The 27,982-nt window shown below is 41.6% G+C and overlaps 1 protein-coding gene across 1 annotated transcript in view; it reads left to right on the top strand.

The window, feature by feature from the left end:
- The window catches only part of LOC119409153 (GDNF family receptor alpha-4), a gene marked incomplete at its 5' end in the record, with an annotated part of 82,209 nt that extends 55,495 nt beyond the window's left edge, over nt 1-26,714 (top strand). Inside the window, 3 exons of the mRNA XM_037676017.1 lie at nt 82-216; nt 8,996-9,132; nt 26,427-26,714. Of these exons, the coding sequence (XP_037531945.1) occupies nt 82-216; nt 8,996-9,132; nt 26,427-26,645 (491 nt within the window). The remainder of the gene's footprint in view (nt 1-81; nt 217-8,995; nt 9,133-26,426) is intronic.
- Between the last annotated feature and the right edge of the window lie 1,268 nt (nt 26,715-27,982).

Below are 27,982 nucleotides of genomic sequence, written 5' to 3' on the forward strand. Positions count from 1 at the left end.
AGAACAGATGCTGCAAATACAAAAAACCTTTGTCTTTGTGCTCAGTGTCCTGCTGATGACCTTTGACCCTTTCATCTGCAGGAACTATCATGACGCCCAACTACATCAGCAACACCTCAGCTGACGTGTCACTGTGGTGCAACTGTGAAGGCAGCGGGAACCAGTGGCAGGACTGTCTGAGACTGCAGCGCCTCTTCACCCACAACACCTGTCTGCGTGAGTCCAAACTTCTGGCACCCACCATCACTTCTTTACCATTGGTGTAGTCTATGTGATATGGTGATATACACCATATACCCACTAGAAAAGCTTGGAAATTTCCGTATACCCACTTAAAAATGCCTAGTGTTATGTGACATATCATTGCACGTCATTATATTGAAACATTGAGGCGAAATGTGTTGTAAATGCCCTCAGAGGACAGCGGTGTCCCTCCTCTTTCTTTTTTTGGGGGGGGGTGGTGGTTTGTTTGTATTCTGCCAGGCACGTGTGCCACCGCGAGCCGCTCCGCCTCCACCTATGTGAAGCTTGCAGGAGTGACACAGAGTATCGCCGGAACAAGGGCAAGGGGGTTTTCAGAATAAAAGTTTAGACTGGAAAGTTCTGAGAGCAATAAACAGCAAAACCCTTATTAAACAACAATTCTAGGTCACATTACTTCACATTAAATTATTTTTTCCCAAACCATACAAATTGTAAAAAAAAAACAATAACAAAACAAACACTAAATTTAAAACATTCATATTTACATGAGCCACTTAAAGCCTTTTCATATTTTGTACAATTTACTTGGAACTAAAATGAAAATAACTTCTAATAATAAATATTATTGTGTGTGTGTGTGTGTGTGTGTGTGTGTGTGTGTAACATATATCCATCCATCCGTCTATTATCTTCCGCTTCCTAGGGAGGTGCTTTGAGGAAATCAAAATAAACTGACGATTACACTGTACTAACCGGTGTATTTTGGTTTCTAAGCACAGTATACCCACTACAAAAATGTAGACTACACACTGTTCTTTACATCCAGAAAAACATCAACATGGCTACAATTCAGTCAATATCACAAACATCGAGTCATTGTTTGGTGGCTAGTTCCTGGGACTGACCACCAATACTGAGCGGCTGTGGCTGAATGATTAGAGCAGTCATCCTCCAATATGAGAGTTGGGGGTTCGAATCCACCAGCAGTCACATGGCGAAGTGTCCCTGGGCAAGACACTGAACCCCTCATAGCCTCTGATATGTGTCCCATCAGTGTATGAATGTGATCTAAAAGCACTGATTAGTCTCATTACAATTTTTTCAATTAGCTTTGTAGAGATGTAGAGTGCTGTATGAATGGGTAAATGAGGGCACAGATTCTAGTGTAAAGCGCTTTGAGTATCTTGAAATAAGATAGAAAGGCTTTACCTTTAGTACCGGTAAAGTACAGTTCAACTCAGCTCGGCACAGTATGAGTTGTGTTTCCGTTACACTTTCAGTACCGGTTGTAGTGGGCGGGTTCATATTGACGTCACGCGCCTTACCAGCTGGTGGCGGTAATGCTGGTGGTAAGACCCTGAAAAAGGTTTCAAAACAAGGTGAGAATTATACCATAATGACTGTCATAGTGACATCCTGGTGTTTGAATTAGAAGCACCTGGTAAAACATAGCAGCTGTTTAAAGCAGAAAGACATCATGCTAGTTAACAGGGAGGCCACTCCACCAGTTTATAGAGATCACAAAGATGATCTCTATGGAAAGCAAAACAAAGGACAGTGTGTAAAATTGTGTCCAGGTTTTGAGGACACTTTATGCCATTTTGTAGATGATGTCACCCTAGTCCAGAATTGGAAGTTTTGTCATTTTGACAAGAGTTAGCTTAGCGGCATGAGAGAAGGAGGCTTTGTTGCAGAAGAGCTAGTCTGGCTTTAACTTTTCAAGTTCAAGTTAATTTTGTTATCATTTGCATCACATGTGGTATATGAGGTGGAACAAATTATGTACTCAGGGTCCGAGTTACACCCAACAAGAGCAAAAATATAAAGTGTATAAAGAAACAGTATATAAGGATCTAAGATAAACACTAAGATATATGCTAAACGAACACCAAACAGTACACTAAATGATCTAAGATTATTATATACTAAACTCTAATAATGGAAAACAATACAGCGTAACAACAGCAGCCAGAACATGAGTCTGTGGTGAGCAGATGTGTATGAAGGAATACAGCAGCATGAGAAAATCAGCAGCACATATAAGTCACATATCACCATTTAAAGTGGCATTACAGTGATTTTCCTGGTTAGGGATTCATGAGTCTCACAGCTTCAGGGTAGAAGCTCTTCCTCAGTCTAGTAGTTCTACACTTAATGCTCTGCAATCTTCTGCCTGAGGGAGCGCAGCAGGAAGTGTGTGTGCTGGGTGAGCGAGATCCGTCATGATGCAGGTGGCCCTCTTCTTGCATCTGGAGGTGTAGATGTCTGTAATGGTGGGGAGGCTAAAATCCCAGTTATCTGGACAGCAGTAATTTTTCCTACAGCTGACCAGCAGCGAAGCATCAGCCCTGGTGAGTCACTTTAATAATTGTTAAGCACAAGAAGTCTTTTCAAGATAGAGAGATGGTACAGGAGGCATTCGTTGACACATCTGACTGGTTGTTCAGAGACTTTAAAAACAAACCAGAAATATTATCTTCCATCAAAGCTCTCAGGTATCAAGAAATACAGTTACAGTTAAAAGCAGCTGCTGTCAGGGCTGAGTTTTCAGTTTTATTCTCAAATTCTCAGGTTATTTTTCAAACAGGAAGTTATTCTTGTTTTCAGTTCCTTTGTGTGAAGAACAGAAGTTATTGCTGGGTTTTGTTTATTATTTTGTACACTGACAATAAAAATAAATTTTCACTTTTTTTTAAACAAACTTTTGGGTTTTGTCATTTATGTTGTGCGATCTGGGACTTATTTATTCATTCAAGCTTTATTTATAAAGGTTAGTCTCATTGAGTCACGAGGACTCATTTACAAGAGACCTTTTTAGACAGACAACATATATAAAGTGCAGACAACAATAAACTAGAGTAAAATGCAATTAAACTCTAAGTAGTTTTATAAAACAATAAATCAAGGTGCCATATCAAGCATGGTAAAATACTAAAAATAAGAACGTAAAACATACAAAACATACTTGGTACGTTTATAAATAAGTACATGTTTTGCATTTTTATAGTAGGTGGATCACTTGGACTTGGTCATTTTAAAAGTAGCTCGCATGCTGAAAAAGTGTGGGCACCCCTGCTCTAAGGCATTCACTCTTAGTCACGGAAAATCCAGCTTGTTCTCAAACGAGCGAACGTTGGACAGGAAGAGAGATCGGATCGGGAGTCTTTTAGCATTAGAATTAGCATTAGCCTTCAGTCTCACTAACACCCCAGCCCGTCTCCCCTTTTTCTTCCCCTGGGCACAACACCTCCTCTTCCTGTTAGAGCGCTGAACTGCCTCCACACTGATGTCCGTAAAAGCTGCAATCTGTCGAGAGTAGTTTTTAAATCATTGTTGATCGCTGCTGTATCTGGAGTCAAACCTTCTCATATGCTCATAAGTTTGGTTCGGCCATTCTTCAGGTGTACTTCCCTCTTGTCATGTGTAGTGAACTAAGCCTCAGGTCAAGTCCTGACCCTGAGGGCCTTCCTGGGACAAGAACTGTTATTTCATTGATTTGAGTCCAGAAACACAAAATTAAGTTCATCCAGAGACTTTCTAAGTGTGTCCTGCACTGATCAATTGAAAGAACACTCTCTTTTTTATTATCATTACTATTTTTACAATATCTTGATAATCAAAAGTGTGTTTAGTTCAAACCATTTTAAATATTGAAGTGAACTACTCATTTTAAATCAACTGTGAAACAGTATTAATGATTTTTAATCCTCATTCAAAGTAGAAATCAAGTTAATGTCTGTTACAAGAGTAATTATGCATTTTTGATCTTCTGTCTGAAATGAGCAAGTCGTGATGTGGGTCAGAAGTCAAGTTTCGGTCAAAAACATGTTTACTGGAAAGAAATGTCATGTTTAACTTTTTCAGATAAATAGAAGAGGACTGGCTCCAAAAAGTCTCATTTCTTCAAAACATCTTTCTGTCTGTTCTTAAAACAATCTACTCTTTCTCCTTGACTTTTAATAACCTCTTACGTCACTAAGACCACACCCCTGTTGGTTCTATCAGCCAATCAGGAAGTTCTCAGAGGAACCGGAAGTGACCTCTTTAAAAGGGTCAACACTTCCTAGTTCCAAGTAGAAACGCAGAACAACGGGAACTACGAAGAACAAAGTTCCGAGTCTCGTGGGGATTATGGAATCTTCCACATCTGAGTGGAACCTCTGACGGACTCACAGCTCATGTGAGTCCACCCCTGAGGTGAGCTGCTGTTGAACGAAGTACCGTCACTACTTCGGACGATTCTCAGCTGTTCCTACGGAGACGCTGGAAAGGTAGCGTTAAATGGAACTCCGTACCAGTGGAGACATCTTCTACAGGTAAAGAGTCGATTTCCACTACCGAAGTGTACCGAGGTAGAGCTGGGTTCGAAAGGAGGGTGCCGTTCTTCGTCGACACATTTTCCCTCACACACCATCTCTCTCCATTTAAACTTCATTTTCCCATCTTTAAAACTCTTCTATCTGCCAGTAATTAATCCAGATATTTTCAGAAATGTCTGTTGTAAAGCTGCAAGTGATACCATGGCCGTATGGTTCTCATTGTAAAGCAAGTTAATTAAGCTGTTATTGTAATCAATCTGCCAATTATTGTAAATGTGTGATGTGTTTTAAATCGTTTTTAATTAAACGGCTCACTGTTGTTGGTGAGTCAGAAATTAAAACACGTTTCCGTCCACATTTAATCATTCAAAACACGATAGAACTCAGTCCAGAAAAATGAAAGAATCCGTTTAAATTATGAATAATATCTGACAGGTATATGTTCATTACACATGGAATTAATGGACCAAATCACTCGTTGGCTGATTGGGGTTGAATTTTGAGAGGCATAAATGAATCAGACTCAGAATCAGAATAAGCTTAATTGTCATTGCACCGAGATACAACGAGAACATTTACGTACAGTCATCCAAAAGATGAACGGAGTGCACGAAGCTGCTGCTGTAAAGTGCGGCCCTCTTATTCTTATTCAGAATAATATTTTTAGATAGAAAAGGGGACAAAGCCATGAGGAAAGAGGTAGTGGCATTACAAAAAAATGCATCATTTTCCTTCTATAAATGGTGGATATGCTTTCTTTTCTTTATGTTGCTTAAAATGATAGTTTCCTCAATGATTTATTGATAATTTTGATGGAGACATTCTTTTTTCCCCCAAAACTTGGTGGTCCAACTCCCCCAAAATTTCCATTCAAGACTGTTTGACAAAATTTTTTAGGTTTCACCAGATACATCAGCTATAAAGTCGTCATATCTCCTCATAAAATGATTTTAGTCTAAACCTCTGGCATCCCAGGAATACAGCCTTTAATCTTTAGTGGTTTAATTAGAAAAAAATCCTGTTCCTCTGAGGTTTTATCCAGAAAAGATGCTGCAACACAAATACGATTTAAAGAAATGCTTCAGTCTTTGTGCGTGTGTAGATCTGAATTATTTAAAGATACTTCATGAAGATTAAACTGCCCTGTCCTTTGGGGTATTCTTGTTACATATAGGGAGAAAATATATTTTCCACAGTAAATCTCTCATGTTTCTTCCACAGTTCTCTGCATGACGCCTCAGATATTTACTGCAGGAAAACACACAGTTACATTGAAAATGTTGCAGTAAGATGATAGAAATCACATCTGTGGAAATGAGGAACTGAATTCACTTTAACTAAATTAAACTCCATCATTGACAAGGAGGTGGAGAAAAACTGTCTGGTGTGTGTGTGTTGGTGTGTGTGCTGCCTCCTGCTGCTGCTCTCACAGCATGAGCGCAAGTTCCCTGCTTTATTTGTCAGTTATACGCTACATCACAGCATCCTAAAGAGTCGCACCCGCTCTGACATGAAGCTGACAGCCTGTCCATCAATCACAGCAGCTGTCAATACACACCGAGTGTTTGTGTCCAAACACTAAACCTAAGATCGATGTGTCAGGGCACTCCTCATAAAACTCTGTGATTTACTGGGCTGACAACTGGACTAACAATAAAACTGACATCTAGATATGTAGCTTTACACCCACACACTCACACACACACATACACACACACTTTCAGTGAAATTATTTAATTCCTAATGAATGACCATCTTGTTCACAAGAGATGGTAGCCTAGAGCTGGATCAATGGGCTGCGGCTTTCCCTACAGTAATGAGGGTGTTGCTCCGGTATTTTCTGATGAAGATAAAGCTGAGCTGAACGGTAAAGCTCTCCATGTACTGGTCTGTTGTGTGACACGAAATAGGGCAGAAACACATCATGACCAGCACTGATTATTGGTGAACTTCAGATCTTTTGATTAAACTGTGTCATATTAGAAAAAAAAACAAAAAAACATGTATCATTCAAATGAAACGGTTTGGTCGAAGTTTGTGTTGACACGAACCACTAACAAAGTGAGAAAACTGAGCGTTAAACAGCAGAAAACGCATCCACATCGCCTCAGTGTCACCATGACTCAGGTTTTGGATTATTTCAGATCCTGAACAGAGTGATCTTTTCTTAAGTCATACTAAATTTGATTAAGATTGTGTAAAACTTGTAATATCACGTACTGAATATACTGGAGTACAGTGTTGAAATGAACAGGCAGAATCGAACAGTTTTAAAAAATAATTAGTTTTCATCATTGGTGGGTCATGTCTTCTGTCAGAGGGGCTCTCGTGTGGTCCTCTGACTCTTTGGAGAGAACATTTGTAGCACAGATGTTTTTGAGCAGCTTTAAAATTCAAGCTATGAGAGCCTCTGGACTCAAGCAGGGACAGCTGTTTTGAGACATTTTAGAGACGTCCTCATAAACACTGTTGGTCAACAAGTCACTAGAAGTCTCAGCCCAGAGCAACAATACATTACTTTAAAAATACTTCATTAATCCAAAGGGAAATTAAATGTTGTTGTAACTCATCATCCTGGTTTCATTAAAGAGTTGTTCTAGATGCTGATGGCTGTGGGCAGGAAGGATCTCTTGTAGCGTCTGTCCTACAACGGACTTGAAGAAGCCTCTGACTGAAAACACTCTGTTGTTGTATGACAGTCTGATGAAGAGGATGCTGAGGGTTGTCTAAAATGTTCTTCATTTGATGAAGAATCTATCCATCCTTCCATCCTCCATTTTCTTCCGCTTATCCAAGGTCGGGCTGCGGCAGTAGCAGCCTAAGTAGAGAGGCCCAGACTTCCCTCTCCCTAGCCATTTGGACCAGCTCCTCCAGGGGAATCCCTAGGCGTTCCCAGGCCAGCCGAGGAACACAGTCCCTCCAGCGTGTCCTGGGTCTTCTTCTGGGTCTCCTCCCGGTGGGACGTGTCTGGAACACCTCACCAGGGAGGCATCCAGGAGGCATCCTAACCAGATGCCCGAGCCACATCAACTGGCTCCTCTCAACGTGGAGAAGCAACGGCTCTACTCTGAGTCTCTCCCAGATGATTGAGCTTCTCACCTTATCTCTGAGGGAGAACCCAGACACCCTACTAATTTTGGCCGCTTGTATCCGTGATCTTGTTCTTTCGGTCACAACCCAAAGCTCATGACCATTGATGAGGGTAGGAACGTAGATCGATCAGTAAATTGAGAGCTTCGCCTTTTGACTCAGCTCTCTCTTCACCACGACAGACCTGTACAGCGCCCGCTTCACTGCAGACACTGCACCTATTCGCCTATCGATCTCATGCTCCATTTTTCCCTCATTCGTGAACAAGACCCCGAGATACTTAACGCCTCCACTTGGGGCAGGACCTCCTCCCCGACCTGGAGGGGGCACTCTACCCTTCTCCAGTTCAAGATCATGGCCTCAGATTTGGAGGAACTGATCCTTATCCCGGTTGCTTTACACTCTATTGCAAACCGCTCCAGCGAAAGCTGTAGATCACGACCTGATGAAGCCAATAGGACCACATCGTCTGCAAAAAGCAGAGACGTGATCCTAAAGCCACCAAAACGAGGAAGAATCCTTCTTTGTACAAACATCTCCAAAGGTTCTAGGAGTCCCCAGAACTGAGCCAGCCTTCTTTATGAGCTTGTTGATCTTTTTTAAGTCACTTGCTCTGGTGCTGCTACCCCAGCAGATGATGGCAGAAGAGATAGCACTCTCTACAACAGACTTATAGAAGATATGCATCATATTGCTGCAAACACTGAAGGACTTCAGCTTCCTCAAGAAGTACTGTCTGCTCTGCCTCTTCTTGTAGACGGCTTCACTGTTGCATTTCCAGTCCAGTCTGTTGTCCAGGTGAACCCCAAGGCATTTAAACTTCTTTTGGGGCAGTATTTGAGATATTATTTGAGCTTTTGAGAAATTAATCTGCTGCTCATTGTTCTAAAAAACACCATGTTGTCATGGTTAAGCATCATAACAAATGTCCAAAAGTAAAAGGTTTCAGTAAAAATCCTTCCAGCTGCACAGCATCTGATACCAGAGTAATAATATACCAAATAATATGTTATATTATACCATATAATATATCATATATACTGATACCAAATAATAATTTAAAAAAGGAATTAAAGTTTTCAAAAGCAGTATCTCAGAATGAATGTAACAGAGCTACTCCATCATGCAGCCACCTTGAGCAGCACAGTTCTAGAGCTTTAACCCTGACCTGTTAAACCCTGACTTAAACTTAGTTCATACCCTAACCCCAAACCAAAAGATGACCCCCACTGTATATGGACCAGGCTTGATCTCTATAAGAACTATCAGTCCTGACGAGGTGAATCCACCAATAAAGCTCCTGGAAGAGGAATAAAAAAACAGTTTACATGCAGGTGTTCCTGTCTGACTCCACCCTCACAGGTGATGTGTTTCTCCTGCAGGTAACGCCATCAGCTGGATGGGAAGTCCCGGCTCCCTGCCCTCCGAGGCTACTCAGCCCCCACCTCCCAGACCCTCCCCTCTGGTTCAAGAAGACGAGCTGCTGAGCAGCAACCACCTGCCTGAACTCCACAACGATGTGAGTGAGACCACCGTGCTCTTTGGTTCTGGTGGCGTCTCGTAACCTCATTACCTGAGGTTCGTGACAGTTCTATGTGAGGTGTAGAGTTTGAGCCCAGCTGGTGTTAACATTGGTGTGTGTGTGTGTGTGTGTGGGGGGGGGGGGCTGTCACAATATTAGAATCTGATTTATTTTTTTACTACCGTATTTTTTGGCCAACAAGTCATTTTTTGCATAATTTACATGCCCTGCGACTTATAGACCGAAGCAACATATTTATGGATTTCTTTTCCCCACATTTATAAACCAATTTTTGGCTGAGATATGACCGTTCATTCATTCTGACTGAAAAAAAAATAAAGCAGTACCACTTTTAGCCATGTGATGGCAGCAGAGTAGTAATAGCAATATGGCATGCTGTTGTATAATGTAACATGTAAACGTGGCTATAATGACAAATTCAAACAAGTTCAAGACAAAAACAACTGGACTTTATTTATTATACTTTATACTTTAATGGTTTTTTTCCTTGAATTTTTTTAATTTACTTAGTCTTGAATGACTGAGAATCTTCACCAGCTATTAATGACTCAATCAGCCTGCCATAATTTCCCCAACTTCATTCTGCTCATTGCTTGGAACCGTCAAACCAGCTGCACCGCCCCGGCGAAATGCAGCTAATTTGACCATTAAAATGCATTTATTAAGCAAATGTTAGACTGACACACACCTTTGCTATAATTTCGAGCAAACAAATAATTGTTTAGATGCTTTTCTTGTTAAGATTGTTTTCACACCTGATAGTCTGGTAGACTCGGTTCGGTTGGGGACCAATATTCATAACCTTTTGTTTACATTTGAGCTGGTGCGTTTGCGTTCACACTGCACTGTGCAGTCGAGCCAACCTGCTCGAACCAACCTGTTCCCCCACTCACCTGTGGGGGCGCTGCACCCAGAACTACTGAAAGAAACAACACAAAAACCTCTGAAGACACGTCTTCTTCTTCTTCTTCTGGAAATAAAAACAAAAACGGAGTGACATCAAGTTATAGCAGTTTTAGGAGTTATTATTTTGTCATTTTTCAAAAATGGACTTAGCATGAGCAGAAGATGAGGCAGAAGACCATGGAGAATATTTTTTTTCACACAAGGCAGCTGACGGCTCCATATAAGGTCAGAGAAATGCGTGTTTCTTTGTCCTGCGGAGCGAGGTCCGGTCTGTTTACATTCACACTGTACTCGAAACGCGATGGAGTTCTCTTCTACCGGACCGAGACCTAGGTTTTAGCCCGGGCCAGAGTTCACCTTTTTGTTCCATGACAGAGTTCGATGGCGCGTTCACACCTCCCCAAATGAACCGGACTTTCTAGGAAAATGAGCTAGAGTTCAATTAAAGCAGACTAAACAGGGCTGGTGTGAATGCACCCTCAATTTTGGAGAAACAAGTCGCATTCCTCCTCGTTTTTTTCTCCCTCTGCGCGTTCATGGAGCACCGAGGCAGCAAAACTATTTTTGAAATTCAGCTGATTTGACCATTAAAGTGCATTTATTACGCAAATGTTAGACTGAAACATATCTTTGCTATAGTTTTGAGCAAACAAATAATTGTTTAGGCGGTTATCTTGTTAAATTTGTACAGCGACTCGTCGCGTGCACACGTTTCCTTCCGCGTATCGGCTTTTGAAATACAGCTGATTTGACCATCAAAGTGCATTTATTAAGCAAATGTTAGATTGATACACACATTTAATATAATTTCGAGCAAATAAATAATTGTTTTTAAGTGTTATTCTTGTTAAATTCTTGTTAAATCCTCCTGTGCGAATGAGAATAACCTTCACATCAATGTGAAGAAGACAAAGGAGATGATTGTGGACTTCAGAAGGAACAAAAATACCTACACCCCCCTGAACATAAGAGGATCTGTGGTGGAAGTGGTCTCCAGCTACAAGTACTTGGGTGTACACATGAATGACAACCTCAGCTGGAGCAACAACACCACCAGCCTGATCAAGAAAGCTCATCAGAGACTCTACTTCCTCAGACGGCTGAGGCGAGCTGGTCTGGGAAGCTCAGTCCTCACCTCCTTCTACAGGTGTGCAGTGGAGAGCATCCTGTGCTCGAGCATCAATGTGTGGCATGGAGGCTGCACAGCTGCAGAAAGAAAAGCTTTGCAGAGAGTGGTGAAGGCTGCACAGAAATCTGTTGGAGTCAGTCTCCCCACCATCACAGACATCTACACCTCTAGATGCAGGAAGAGGGCCACCTGCATCATGAAGGACCCCACCCACCCAGCACACACACTTTTTGCCCCACTCCCCTCAGGAAGGAGGTTAAGGAGCATTAAGTGTAGAACCACTAGACTGAGGAACAGCTTCTACCCTGAGGCTGTTAGACTCATGAATCTCTAACTAGAATAATCACTGTGAAAAACCATATCATGTTGCTGCTGATCTGTTTCATGTTGCTGCTGATCTGTTTCAATGTTGATGTGTTCATGCGTGCACATCTGCTCACAGACTCATGTTCATGTTTGTGGTGATGTTCAATGTTTTATGTTATGAGTGCTTAGTGTATATTTAGTTGATGTTTTTCTTAGTTCATATCTTAGATGTTATTACTGTTTTTCTTATACATTTTATTGTTGGATGTAACTGGGACCCTGTGTACATAATTTCGCTCCACCACATGTACCACATGAGGTGCGAATGACAATAAAGAAACTCTGACTCTGACTCTGACTGACTCTGTGCACACTCCCGCGGCCGCCATTTGGCAGCTCATCGATTTTTGGCTCAACACTGGCCCACATTTCCAGGTTGTCAGCGGTGACGCATAATAGATGTGACATATACGGTGATGCAACATATTTATGAATTTTTCCATTTTATTAGACAAATGCGTCGTATAGAGTGGTGCGACGCGTACGGTGGAAAATACAGTAAAACATACAGTGTGAACACTGACTTATACAACTGGTTGAAGAAGCTCAAACTGAATAAAGTTCAAATGATCAAATTAGATTTAAAGCAAAAGCTTCTTCTTTCTGCTAGAATAGAAAATGTTGCAAGGAAACATTAAAAAGATTAAATAATTATCGTTTGTAGTGACCTTTAACTTTATGATTATTCAAGTATTCAAGGGAGAAAAATAAATACTCTACCCCCCCCCTCCCCCATTACAAAGTATTAATTACTTTTGTGCCAATATCTTGATGCATGCTCAATAATCCAGGTAGAAAAGTCTAAAAAAGTTCAATCTGGTCCTCTGGACCTTCAAAAAAAAAAAAAAATTGTAGAAACGTTTCGTCTTTCATTCGAAAGACTTCCTCAGTCTGAGGTGCTGTATTCAGCTCAGTCTCTTAAATAGCACCTTCTCAGAGTGGATCAACCAGTTTGCTGCTGACAACCAAAACCAGCTGATCACATGCTCAAGAAGGACCATCAGCCTAACAATGGATCATTAGCACACTGATGGCTGTTTACTATTCACAGGGGGCTGAGTGATACTAGCAATCACAGCATTGTAAGAGGGGGACAGTTGAACCCGGAGGCCTCCACCCCTGTTTAACGATGGACGATTTCTTTTCACAAAGATGGCCTCCTTTACTCCTCTCTCAAACCATCGTTCCTCTCTGTCCAGGATGTGAACATCTTCATCCCTGAAAGAGTGACCGCTGGCCTGGAGATGAGTGTAGACCGCAGAGTCCTGGCCTGACGGTGTTGCTCTTCTTTATTTTATTTTACTGACCCAAGTACTGTATTTTCCACCGTACGTGTATTTTCTGCCATACACACCACACTGCCCTATAAGTCGCATCAGTCCAAATATGTCTAATAAAGTGGAAAAATTCATAAATATGTCAATCAGGTCTCTTGTAAATGAATTCCCGAGGCTCAATGGGATTAACCTGTCTAAATAAAGGTTGAATGAATGCATCTATTATGCGTCACTGCTGCAACCCAGAAATGTGTGCCGGTGTGCCAGAAATCGATGGGCTGTCAAATGGCAACCCTGGGATGCGTGCACGGGAGGACTTTAACAAGAATTTAACAAGATAACACTTAAAAACAATTATTTGTTTATTCAAAATTATAGTAAAGGTGTGTCTCAGTATAACTTTTACTTAATAAATGCACTTTAATGGTCAAATCAGCTGCATTTCAAAAGTATTTGCTTCCTCTGTGCTCCGGGAGCACAGAGGGAGGAAATCAGGAAGGAGAACACTGCGCATTTCTTCAAAATTTAACAAGATAAGCACCTAAAACAATTTTTTGTCTACTCAACATTATATCAAAGGTGTGTCTCAGCTGAACTTTTACTTAATAAATGCACTTTAATCGTCAAATCAGTTGCATTTCTCTGGGGCGGTGCAGCGAAATGAAGCTGATTTGACTGTTGCTCCAGGTGAGCTGGACAAAGTTGGCATACTATGGCAAGCCGACTGTGTCATTAATAGCCACTTTTACCTATTACATGACACAACGGCATGCCACATTACTCGAGTGCCATCTAGCGGCTGAAAATGGTAGTGTTCAATATTTTCAGTCTGAATGAATGAAAACACTCATATCTCAGCCAAAAATTGATTTATAAATATGGGAAAAAATCCATAAATAATTCGCTTCAGCATATAATTCACAGGGCATGTAAATTATGCAAAAAAACCCGCAATTTATAGGCCAAAAAAATATGGTATATTACCATCTACTTCAGCTTTTTGCATCCAATAATGACTTCCTGTTTGGGGTGAAGTCGTGGAGCGTCCCACTCTGCAGCCTGCATGCATGTGGAACTGCTTTTTTGCACTAAATGTTTAAATGTGTTCTTGCCCGTTGCATCAAAACTAAAACAATTCTGGTGAGAGGCAGAACTCGACAGTAACATCCAGTCTGGAAAGGCATACCTGTACTGGGGTAAGCTGAAGTCTGTCGAGGTAAATTTTAACAGAGGCTTAAGTATAGAGGTAGAGGTAAAATAAAATAAAAAATATATACATTTTACATGTTTAAATTACAGCTGAATATGTTACACTCTATCATACTGTGGTCCTAATGCATCCTGAAGACCTCCCTGCAAAGACTCTCACAGGCCACCCAGTCACATTTTATATGTTCACAGTTGTGGCTGACAGAGTATCGTACTTATTATAAAATGAAAAAATGGGATGAATCTGAAAGATTTATTCAAAAATCAAAAATGTAAGGAAAAAAAATTAGGACAGGCAGGTGCCCTGCACCCGTTCTCTGTCAGTACCTGGTGTTTAAACCCACGCAGGTGCAGTTTGTCTTTAGGCACCTCTTGTCTCAGACCCTTCATGATAAAACTATTAGCAATGCATCCGAGTGAGTCAAGATTTAAACAAAACCTTCAGCTGAGAACCGTTTAAACCTAAAATAAACTTTGTTTGGCACTACACTGCAGTATAAGACAGTTTTCATACAAACACAAGACCATGGCACCTGCAGGTGCATCTCACAAATTGGAAGACAGCAAAAAAAAAAACAATGTTTTGGTTGAAGGTTTTTTTTTCATGATCTGGGAGCCATATTCATCAAAATTACAAGAAATTAAGGCTTGAAATATTTCATTCTATGTAATAAACTGTAATGTATGAGTTTCACTTTCTGAAATGTTTTTTAAATTAATTAAATTTTTTTTTTTAGATGCACCTGAACATGAAGCCAAACAAACATGTGGTACGCTGATATCCCCCATCGCTGAGTGATCTGAATAGTAAATGCTTGTAGTTTTAGGGATGAATGTTTTTCTGGACTGAAATTAAACAGGAAATGAAAGTATAATGAAAGTAATAATCTTCAGTCACCCCAAGAGCCACACAAATGAGGACGTTATACTTTTAAGAGATGCAAAAACTAGAAAACATAGCTTCCTTAAACGATAGGGGCGGGAGGTTTATATATATATATGTATATATATATATATAAATCATAATATATATTATCGAGGGGGTTACATTCCAGACACCCTTACAACAGGTGAAACTGGTCTGGGAAGCTCAGTCCTCACCTCCTTCTACAGGTGTGCAGTGGAGAGCATCCTGTGCTCCAGCATCAACGTGTGGCATGGAGGCTGCACAGCTGCAGAAAGAAAAGCTTTGCAGAGAGTGGTGAAGGCTGCACAGAAGATGTTGGAGTCAGCCTCCCCACCATCACATACATCTACACCTCTAGATGCAGGAAGAGGGCCACCTGCATCATGAAGGACCCAGCACACGCACTTTTTGCCCCGCTCCCCTCAAGCAGGAGGTTGAGGAGCATTAAGTGTAGAACCACTAGACTGAGGAACAGCTTCTACCCTGAGGCTGTTAGACTCATGAATCTCTAACTAGAAAATTCACTGTGATGACACTTTAATTGGTGATATGTCACTTTATCTGTGCTGCTGATTTATTGCCTTTAAGCTGCTGTATTCATACCCATCGGTTCATTCCAGACATATGATCAGGCTGCTCTTTAATATAACATATTATTTTACATTATTAGTAGTTTGTGTATATCTTAGATCCTTGTATAATGTTTCTTTTATACTTTATATTTTTGCTATTTTTCAGTGTAACTGGACCTTGAGTAAACAATTTTGTTCCACCTCATGTACCACATGTGATGCGAATGACAATAAAAAGCCTTGAACCTTGAAAAAAATGTGAAGTAGGAACACTATATTCATTTTAGTATTTATATATATTTTAAGGCTTTATAAACCCTCTCCACACTTTTGCAATGATCTAAGAGTTTAGAACATATATATATATATACAGACCCTTTCTATAAAATTAGAATATCATGGAAAAGTTGTTTAACTTTGATAATTCCATTCAAAAAGTTAATCTTTAATAGATGATAGATTCAGGGCCAGGTCCTGCTGGAAGATGAAATCTGCATCTCCATACAGATCCTCAGCAGAAGGAATCATGAAGTCCTCTAAAACATTCTGGTAGACCGTTGCGCTGACCTTGGATTTAAGAAAGCAGAGTTTACCAACACCTGCACCGGACATTGCACCCCAAATCATGACTGACTGTGGATATTTCACACTGGACCTCAAGCAGTATGGGTTCTGTTCCTCACCCTTCTTCCTCCAAACCCTTGGACCTTGATTTCCGATTTAAAGGCACACTTTACTTTCATCAGAAAAGAGGACCGAGGAACCCAACAGTTGTAGCCCGTCTCCCTGATGTATCTGAATGTGGTGGTTTTTGAAGCTGTGGCTCCCGCCTCATTCCACTATTTCTGGATCTCTGACAGATTATGGAATCTTCTCTGTTTGATAATCCACTGAAGCCCACGGTCATCACTTTTGCTGGTGCATCTTCTCCTGACACATTTTGCCCTTCCACTAGACTTTCCATTGATGTGCTTGGACACAGCACTCTGTGAACAGCCAGCCTCCTCAGCTATGAACTTTTGTGTCTTACCCATCCTATGGAGGGTATTAGTGATGGTCTTCTGGCCAGTTATGTCTGCAGTATTCCCCATATTGAACCGAACTGAGACAATTGAACCAAACTGAAGCAATTTAATGACGCCTGGGGAAAGCTGTGCAGGTGCTTTGAGTTTAGTAGATGATTAGTGTCACACTCAGTTTAAAACATTCATGCCCTGCACAATTTAGACTGATTTCACCGCAGTATTCTAATTTTTTGCATTCCTGTTTTTGTGGGTTTCATGAGCTGGAAGCACAAATTATGTAAAAATAAACAAATAAATACTTGCAATTGTTTTAATTGTGGGTCCTGAGTCTATCATCTATTAAAGATTAACTTTTTGAATGGTATTATGGAACAACTTTTCCATGATATTCTAATTTTTTGGAAAGGGTCTGTATATATATACTGTATATATATATATATATATATATATATATATATATACTATATGGTGGTGGCCACTGGCCAGCTTGGATTTTGACTTGTCAGCCCAATTTTTTAAGTGAATATTCTTACGCCGCATGTGATTGCCAACCCTTGTCCTTGAGGAACACCCTCCTTCATGTTTTAGTTGTTTTCCTACTTTGACACACCTGTTTTGAATAAGTGTGTAATTAACAGGCTTCTTCAGAACTTAATGAAATAATTAAATCATTGAATCAGGTGGGCTCGAACAGGGAAACAACTAAAGCATGCAGAATGGTGTTCCTCAAGGACCAGGGTTGGGGGACCTCTCATTTAGCCACACACCATAGTGGAAATCAACACATTGCTCCTTTTTAATCTTATCCAGCCCACATGGTTTGAATATATACATACATGGTGGTAGCCATCTTGGATTATGACATTACAAATGGGAACCTATTTTACACCTAGAGGCCACACACCAACAAACTTCATGAACCACTTAGTTATAAAATTGTCACGCTCACAACATGCACGGACAGATGAATGATGAAGAGTATTTATAGTTCCCCATTTTCTCTCTGTGACTGGGTTCATTGTGAACATAAATTAAATCAAACCTGATTCCACCCTCTCACTTTGCATCACTCTTTCCAGCCAGTGTTCTTCTGTCAACCCAACGATTGACCTATGACCTTTGTGCAGTTGTTTGTTGCTTCCAATGTCAGGTTTGTGTCCGACTGTCTGTCCTACAAAGTGCTGAAACACGTGAAGTAACTTAATGAAAACACATGCTCTTTGAGTGCCCTGGCTCTGGTTGTTAGATCCGGTCCAATCCAATCACTGGCCTGGCTACGGTAACCTTGGCCGCGCCACAATCCTGTCTGCCGGCTGTGGCTCCCATGATGCCATGCTGCCAGAGATAATCCAAGCCGGCAGACGGGGGATTCCAGTTCTCTGTCGCTCTCTCTCTTTCTCCTTTGTCTGCTGGTGTCTCTCTCCCTGTGAGCAGATTAGATGAGGTGTTGCTTGGAAAGAGCGCTGCATTAGTATGAATTTATTCATGCCCATATGGCTTCTTCTTGTCTGCCCACTCCCTTCTTTCCTCTTAGACTTCTGTTGTTTGATCACTTCCTTTATCCTCCTTTCTTTTCTTGTAGTCTTTTGTCTTTCTGCTTTCTGTCTCTTTTGTTTTTCCAGTGGGCGTACCTGCCCCTCGTCTCCTCTTCCGTCTGTCACTCAGCTGCTCGTTTTGTCTCTTCCAGGAGATTTCACTTGTTTCTTCAAATTGATTTTCCCCAGAAATTTTAAAGGGTTTCCTTCCAAAAGCTCAGTGTCTGTTCCAGCAGTTAGAAATGTCAAATTAGAGGCACAGAAACTTTTCCATCTACTAAATGTTACACTTCCACCGAGTGAACAACAAAATACACACGGTTATTTAGATGAAAAGCAAATTAAAACATAAACAAAAGTGTTTCTGTGTCTGTTATTGAAATATCTCATAAACCACAGGATGGATTTTTCAAAAACTTGCAGAAAGTAACCATTTAAAAAAAAAAACAGGGAAACTGATGGCTACGACTGACAGCTGACCTAAAAAAACAACACAGATATAATTACAAATAAGTCTATTTTACAGATATGATTTAAAATCTGGTGCAGCTGGAGTCGAGTCTAATCCCCAGATTGTTCAAGAGCTTTATTTAATGTTTAACCAGTCCGGTCCAAACCGTCCAGATGACCTGAATTAACTTTGTTGGATTTTCAACTTGGATTATTGAGCATGAACTTTGCTATTTAGCCAGTAACTATTTAGAGTCAACTCTGTCAGTTTGTTAGCAAAATACCTCATGAATCACTGGACAAATGGACATTTTCATTGAATGACTTCCATTACTGGTGACCTTTTGGATTCAGTCCAAATCAAGATGACCATCAGAGCCAACTGACATTAGTCAACACAGTTTAATTAAAATTTATAATTATTGAGCTACAATTTGATGTGGTAAAAGCTGAAAGTCATCTAGAATTTACTCTGCACGAGACATAAATAAAATGAGTTAGTGGGACATAAATAAAACATGAGAATGCACATAACGTTGTTTCAATATTTGACCAAATCAGCTACAGCTTGCTCATTTTTCAATATAAGTTGATCTTAGTTTAAAAGTTTGGTACAAAAGGAGCCAGATGAAATACATTCTGTAAAGGAATGCTACAATTTAATTTTATAATGTGTTGGAAGAGTCAAGTTGAGGTTTTCAAAACTAATAACACTGTAACAACTGTCAAGCATGTTGGTGGTAGTATCATACTGTGGTGTAATGCACAAAAGCGGATGAAAGAGTGGAGAAGGGCCATCAACAAATTATTCCACTTGATTTCAAATCAACAGCTAGAAGGTTGAAACTTGGACATAGTTGGACGTTCCAACTGGACGATCATCCCAAACAGATGTGAGAACTTCTGATTAAATAAAGCAGACTGATGTGAAGCTTCTGGAAAGCCAAACACATGCATGTTAGGCTGATTGGTAACTCTAAATTGTCCCTAAGTGAGAGTGAGAGAGTGAATGGTTGTTTGTCTCGTGTGTCTCTATGTGGCCCTGTGATGGACTGCATCTACATGTAAGAAAGATCACTTTCAAGAATTGGGTTGCCACATCAAAATCCAAGATGGCCACCACCATCCATCCATCCATCCATGCATCCATCCATCCATCCATTCATCCATTATCTTTTACCAGCTTCTTCCATTTTGGGTCATGGAGGTCACCGGTACCCATGTCCAGCAATCACTGTGCGAGGGGCGGGGTACACCCTGGACTGGTCGCAAGTTCATCACAGGGCCACATAGAGACAAACGAGACAAACAACTATTCACTCTCTCACTCACACCTAGAGACAATTTAGAGTTACCAATCAGCCTAACATGCATGTTTTTGGTCTGTGGGAGGAAACCGCAGTACCCGGAGAAAACACACGCATGCACGGAGAGAACATGCAAACTCCACCCAGAAAGGCTCCTGGACTGGGATTTGAATCTGGGACCTGCACGCTGAGGGGCAGCAGCTCTACCAGTTGCGCCACCGTGCTGCCCCGCCACCATACATATACATCTAAACCAACTTCCTCGATCATTTGAGGAAACTATGTTTTCCAGTTTTATTATTACTTAAAAGTATATCCAAAAAAGTTCAATCTGGTCCTCTGGACATTAAAAAAAAAAAAAAAAAAAAAAAAAAAAAGCAAAAAAATATAGAAACGTTTCGTCTCTCATCCAAGAGACTTCCTCAGTCTGAGGTGCTGTATTCAGCTCAGTCTCTTAAATAGCACCTTCTCAGAGTGGATCAACCAGTTTGCTGCTGACAACCAAAACCAGCTGCTCACATGCTCAAGAAGGACCATCAGCCTAACAATGGATCATTAGCACACTGATGGCTGTTTACTGTTCACAGAGGGCTGAGTGATACTAGCAATCACAGCATTGTAAGAGGGGGACAGTTGAACCCGGAGGCCTCCACCCCTGTTTAATGATGGACGATTTCTTTTCACAAAGATGGCCTCCTTTACTCCTCTCTCAAACCATTGTTCCTCTCTGTCCAGGATGTGAACATCTTCATCCCTGAAAGAGTGACCGCTGGCCTGGAGATGAGTGTAGACCGCAGAGTCCTGGCCTGATGATGTTGATCTTCTGTGCTGGGCCATCCTTTTGGCCAGTGGCTGTTTAGTTTCCCCGATGTAAGACTGATCACAGCCCTCCTGACACTGAACAACATACACAACATTACTCTGTTTGTGCTGGGGGACTGGATCTTTGGGATGAACCAGTCTTTAATGTATTTTGGGGTTTAAAAGCCACTGGGACGTTATGTTTAGAAAATAAACGTCTCAGTTTCTCTGATACTCCCTCAACATACGGAATGACCACTGGTCTGGGTCTGGGTTCCTCCTTTTCACCTGATGGCTGACTGGAGTCCTGTTTGGGTTTCTTCTCTGCTTTCAGGAAGGCCCAGTTAGGATATCCACATTGCTCTAGAGCCTGTTTTGTGTAGGATTTCTCCTTCTGCCTGGCTCCCGACTCTGTATCACAGAGCAGACAGCATCCCCACTAACCACTTGTGTAACCAATCCTTGCGGCAACGGGAAGCCAGTGGAGACTGTGTAGAATCAGTTCTATATGGTCTCACTTCTGGATTCTCAGGGTCTTTGAGAGCTTTGCTGTTCTTGCTCTGGATCGTGGTGAGACATTTAATACAGTAGCCCAGTCAGGAGAGGACAAACATACAGACTTATTACCTTAAAGAACAACTGAAACAGTTGTCTCTTTTGAGTTTTATGGCCCATCTCATCCCATCTTTTGTGAGAACTCACTAAAACTGAAGTCATTATGAAAACGTTATTTGTTCATGTTCCTTAAACAAACATTGGGAAGAACGATGATCTGTGCTTCTAGCCTGAAGCTAGCCCTTCTCGTTGAGTCTTCTGCAGTTGTCAAATGAGTTGTGAAAAGTTAAATACGAGTCAAACAACAACAGTCAGAGACGCAAGTTGAATATAAGCAGCAGATATCAAAGGCAGTATTTCAATGAGACTGTTAGACAGGTCTATAATTAGCAGTAGAACAACAATCTGCACAGAGTAACGTAGCGTGGGCCTAGAGCTGCTCCAGATGTTAATGCATATCACTGAGAATAAACAGCTGCGCGTTGCTATCACTAACAACGTGCACAACTCTTCACTGAGTCATAACCATCCAAACTCTGAGCAAAAACAACTTGTTCTACTCACGTAGCAAAGCAAACACTTCTGAACACAGCCACGAAGCAAAAACCATTAATGAGTTATTAAACAAATCCCACACACCATGAAATAAACGTGTTTCATGGGTTTATGTTTGCTAACATTTGTTCTGTACATCAAACTGAACCATGTTTGTGTTACTGCTTCAAAAAGCCGAAACTTGATATTCTACACTGTAGAAATACAAAATAATGTATAATGGTAAAAAAAAAAATCATAATGCATTTTCTGGATTACTCAACCCAACTGACGGAAGGATTAAACAAAAACATTTTCTGGATTTGATTTTAGACATCCATCCATCCATCCATTATCTTTACCCGTTTATTCCATTTTGGGTCACGGGGGTCCAGCAATCACTGTCGCAAGTCCATCACAGGGCCACATAGAGACAAACGAGACAAACAACCATTCACTCTCTCACTCACACCTAGGACAATTTAGAGTTACCAATCAGCCTAACATGCATGTTTTTGTCTGTGGGAGGAAACCGGAGTACCCGGAGAAAACACACGCATGCACGGAGAGAACATGCAAACTCCACCCAGAAGGCCCCTGGACCGGGGTTTGAACCAAGGACCTGTTCGCTGAGAGGCAGCAGCTCTACCAGTTGCGCCACCGTGCTGCCCTGATTTTAGACAATCAAATAACATTTCCGTACTAATGCCATCTGATCATAGCCACTCTGCTCAAACTCAAGGTAAATCTGAATAAGTCAAACTGCATTTCAGTCATGACGTCCAGCATAACTGTGTTACTGAGAGTCAGCGCCAAGTAAAACTAGAGGTGTTGCTCATTTCTGTTCAGTTTCCACAATGTTTCTGGTATAAAGAAAAAAAGACATCAAGGATCACTGAGCTACCACAGCCCTCTGTGTGGAGCAGAGAGCTGCTACCTAAAAGCACTCGGGGGGAGCAGATGGTGGAGGTTAAGGACCTTGCTCAAGGGCCCAAAGTGGGGTGAATGAGTGTGCATTCACACTAGCCCTGTTTAGTCCGCTTTAATCGAACTCTAGCTCGTTTTCCTAGAAAGTCTGGTTCGTTTAGGGAGGTGTGAACGCACCATCGAACTCTGTCACGGAACAAAAAGGTGAACTCTGGCCCGGGCTAAAACCTAGGTCTCGGTCCGGTAGAAACAAACTCCAGCGCGGTTCGAGTACAATGTGAATGTAAACGACCGGGCCCTGCTCCGCAGGACAAACAAACACGCATTTCTCTTACCTTATATGGAGCCGTCAGCTGCCTTGTGTGGAAAATCAATATTCTCCATGGTCTTCTGTCTCATCTTCTGCTCATGCTGAGTCCATTTTTGAAAAATGACAAAATATAACTCCTAAAACTGCTAAAACTTGATGCCACTTCGTTTTTATTTTTATTTCCAGAAGAAGAAGAAGACATGTCTTCAGAGGTTTTTGTGTTGTTTCTTTCAGTAGTTCTTGATGCAGCGCCCCCACAGGTGAGCGGGGGAATAGGTTGGTTCAACAGGTTGACTCAACTGCACAGTGCAGTGTGAATGCAAACGCACCAGCTCAAATGTAAACAAAAGGTCTTGAATATTGGTCCCGAACCGAACCGAGTCTACCGGTTACTACTAGTTTCTACTAGTGTGAAAACGACCTGAGAGTGGAGGCAGGTGTGGGTACTTCATGCCCCCCCCACCACCACCTTTATGTTGTTGGTCTGGGGGGTCAAACTGGCAACCTTCCAATTACTGGTTCATCTTCTCTAACCTCTGCACCACCACTACCCCCAAGTTTGTGACCATAGGTAAGGGTAGAAATGTAGTCCGACTGATGAACAGAGAGGTTTGCCTTCCAGCTCTGCTTCTTCTTCACCACAATAGACCTGTACAGGGTACCCAATACTACAGAAGCTGCAACCTTCCATCCTTTGATCTAACACTCCATTCATTCCTCACTTGTGAATAAAACACCAAGATGTGTAAACTCCTCCATTTGGGGCAGCATCTCACTTCCAACCAAGAGACAGGAGTCCACTCTTTTCTGACTCACGACAGTGTCCACAGATCTGGCAGCACTGATCCTCATCCCAGCCACTTCACAATCAAACCACTGCAGTGAGAGCTGAATATCATGGCACGATGACACCAACAGGACTGAATCATCTGCAAATAGCAGAGTCACTGAAACAGACTTCCTTTTACCCCTTGAATGCACTGAGAACTTCTGTCCATAAAAGCTATAAACAGAATCAAGCCCTATCAGAGTCTGACTCTCACCCTGAAGGGGTTTGGCTTACTGCGGGCAATACGAACCAAACTCTTGCACCACTTGTATAGGAACTGAATGATGACTGAATGATCCAAAGCAACACAGGACCACAATCCCATACTCAGGGAGCACCCCCCATAGTGTAACTTGTAGACGAGGATGGCCCCCTTGAGAGGCACTAACAAGCTTGTGGCCACAGCTCAAAGCAGCCATCTTGACAATGAAGGAGTGAAACATGTCCTCACCTCCACTGGGATGTTGTTGAAACTCTGTCAGAGGTGGGAGTTTAAAATCTCTCTGGCAGGTTCTTCGGCCAGACGTTCCCAGCAAACCCACACTACACAGCCTCCCATTGTGGTCTATCTCAGTTAAGTAATGGTCAATAAAAACAAGTACACCTTCTTTTAGATAAACAAAGTGATTGCCTATGACCACTGTGTTATTTAGTTGTATCACTTTACCCGTCCGTGATACTGCACCATTTCACCTTGAGTAAATGTCAAGTTGTTTAAGTTGAGAAAGGCCACGGCAGCTGTCAGTCACTGTCTAAAAAAGTTAAATCTGGTCCTCTGGATATTCAAAAAACAAAACAAAGCAAAACAAACAAAAAAATTGTAGAAACGTTTTGTCTTTCATCCAAAAGACTTCCTCAGTCTGAGGTGCTGTATTTAGTCAGTCTTATAAATAGCACCTTCTCAGAGTGGATCAACCAGTTTGCTGCTGACAACCAAAACCAGCTGCGCACATGATCAAGAAGAACCATCAGCCTAATGATGGCTCATTAGCACACTGATGGCTGTTTACTATTCACAGAGGGCTGAGTGATACTAGCAATCACAGCATTGTAAGAGGGGGACAGTTGAACACGGAGGCCTCCACCCCGTTTAATGATGGACGGTTTCTTTTCACAAAGATGGCCTCTACTCCTCTCTCAAACCATCGTTCCTCTTTATCCAGAATGTGAACATCTTCATCACTGAACGAGTGACCGCTGGCCTGGAGATGAGTGTAGACCACAGAGTCCTGGCCTGATGATGTTGATCTTCTGTGCTGGGCCATCCTTTTGGCCAGTGGTTGTTTAGTTTCCCCGATGTAAGACTGATCACAACCCTCCTGACACTGAACAGCATACACAATATTACTCCGTTTGTGCCGGGGCACTGGATCTTTGGGATGAACCAGTCTTTACCGTAATTTATTTTGGGGTTTAAAAGCCACGTCAAGGCTCTCTTTTCTACCTCCTCCATGTACAGGTTGGCAACAATAGGAGAAACTGGAGACCCCATAGCACACCCATGTTTCTGCCTATAATATTGCTCCCCATATGTGAAGTAGGTTGACTGCAGGCACAGTTTTAAGAGTTGACACAGTTGTTCAGTGGAAAGCGTGGTCCTGCTGCTCAGAATGGTGTCTGATTTTAATCTTAAACTGACCACCTCTACTGCATCATCAACAGGAATGCATGTAAAGAGTGATGTGACATCAAAAGAGACCATTGTTTCATCAGTCTCCATGATGACATCCCTCACCTTGTCCACAAAGTCCATGGTGTTCTGTATGTGGTGTTCTGAGCTTCCAACTAAAGGGATGAGTACAGACGCCAGATATTTGGAAACATTGTAAGTGACAGAGTTAATCATGCTAACAATTGGTCTTAAAGGTACACCTTGTTTGTGGATTTTACAGTGGCTTTTAAACCCCAAAATAAATAACGACAAAGACTGGTTCATCCCAAAGATCCAGTCCCCAGGCAAAAACAGAGTAATATTGTATATGCTGTTCTGTGTCAGGAGGGCTGTGATCAGTCTTACATCGGGGAAACTAAACAGCCATTTGCCAAAAGGATGGCCCAGCACAGAAGAGCAACACCATCAGGCCAGGACTCTGCAGTTTACACTCATCTCCAGACCAGTGGTCACTCGTTCAGGGATGAAGATGTTCACATCCTGGACAGAGAGGAACGATGGTTTGAGAGAGGCGTAAAGGAGGCCATCTTTGTGAAATGAAATCGTCCATCATTAAACAGGGGTGGAGGCCTCCGGGTTCAACTGTCCCCCTCTTACAATGCTGCTATTGCTAGTATCACTCAGCCCTCTGTGAATAGTAAGCAGCCATCAGGTGGTAATGATCCATCATTAGGCTGATGGTTCTTCTTGAGCATGTGATCAGCTGGTTTTGGTTGTCAGCAGCAAACTGGTTGATCCACTCTGAGAAGGTGCTATTTAAGAGACTGAGCTGAATACAGCACCTCAGACTGAGGAAGTCTTTTGGATGAAAGACAAAATATTTCTACAATTTTTTTGTTTGTTTTGCTTTGTTTTGTTTTTTGAATGTCCAGAGGACCAGATTTAATTTTTTTAGATTTTTCTACCTGGATTATTGAGCATGCATCAGGGTGTCAGTCACTGTGTTTTATCTCTAACAGGTGGTGGAGAGTGATGAAGAGGAGGAACTAACCCAGACTATTAGAGAAGAAGGGGATGAAAGTGACCAGTTTGAAGTCATCCAGCTCTACTCAGAAAAGGCTACTATCTCCAACCTGGGCTCCTCTGGAACAGGGGGGGCAGTGTCCCTCAGCACCAACCCTGCTGAAGCAGTACTGCTGCTCGTCCTTCTCCTAACTGCAGCCCTCAGCTGGGGGTAGAACAGTGGACAACACACATTCACACACACGCAAATAAAATGGCTCCGCCAACAACTCCGGACTGATCGCTCAAGAGATGGACTTGACTCTTTGTCCGAAGCATCACGCTCATTTTCTGTCTTCTGTCTCTGCTTCGATCCTTCAAACATGAAAACTGTCTCTTTGTTGAGTCTGACTGCAGCTCTTCTGAGAGCACACCAGTAACAGTCATCGTAGGGTAACCAGTCTCACCCACACATCTATCTGTTCTACATGCATGATTGGCTCACATTAGCCCCCTGACAGAAATTGTTCATTTAAAGTCTGATAATGTGAACATTAGCAGACTAAACAAAATGCACAAATCTCCTCCAAAGGTTTAAGAGTGACTGCCACCAGATTAGCTGACATACCATAATGTGAGAATGAAATCCAACGCTTCTATGAGAGTTGCTGTGTGACGGAGCAAAATGCTAAACAACAATAGCTGACCTTGGCTGTATTTCCCGCTCATAATGTGCCTGTAAGACCACACACACTGACAGGAAGTCTGAGTGCTGCTTGGTTCGAACTGCGCGGTTTTATTTATTATTATCACTTTTACAAATCAATGTACAAGAGTCTTAATGGTGTGTTAGCAAACCAATGGCTATAGTGCTGCAAAGACTTTACAACAGACAGTTTTAATTACAGCAAAAGATAAAGCATGAGGATTCCTACTTTTATTTAATAACAATTATTTATTAAGAACGATATTTTTTTGTCATGTAAGAAGGTTGATTCATTGTGAATGAAAAATGAGTTATCCTTCATGTTTTACTGATGGTCTAAAAAGTCACACTACAAAAGTGTTAATTGTTTTAATGAAATTAAAAAAGTCAAAAGGTTTTATTGGCGTTACTGTATTGCTGTAATAATTAAACCCAAGAGACAAGTTAGAACAAAACCACCAGCTACGTTCTGTAGAATCCACAGTAAAGCTACAATAACAAATATGTTTAGTGAGGGTCTGAGTCTTCAAGATTCCTTAAACCCATTATGATGTGATCTGATGGGATCTGTGGGGGACAAGGTTTGCAGAGACCCCTACCTCACAATTAATTAAGCTAATAGCATTGATGCTAAAGTTTTGGTACCAGACACTCCTGGACACCACCAGTATGTATTTATTTTATTTTATTCCTGACTGGTTGTAGCTATACTTCCAATCCCTCCCTCAGACCCAAAACGTCCCTTTTAGGGTTGGTGGTGACAATAAATTGTCTTTAAGTGTGAGTGAGAGCGTGCATGATTGGTTGTCTCATTCGTCTGTATGAGACCCCATAATGGACTGGAGACGTGTCCAGGGTGTCTCCTGC

This window comes from Nematolebias whitei, chromosome 4 (genome assembly GCF_014905685.2).
Source record: "Nematolebias whitei isolate Nwh7 chromosome 4, NemWhi1, whole genome shotgun sequence".
In the NCBI taxonomy this organism is placed as follows: domain Eukaryota; kingdom Metazoa; phylum Chordata; class Actinopteri; order Cyprinodontiformes; family Rivulidae; genus Nematolebias; species Nematolebias whitei.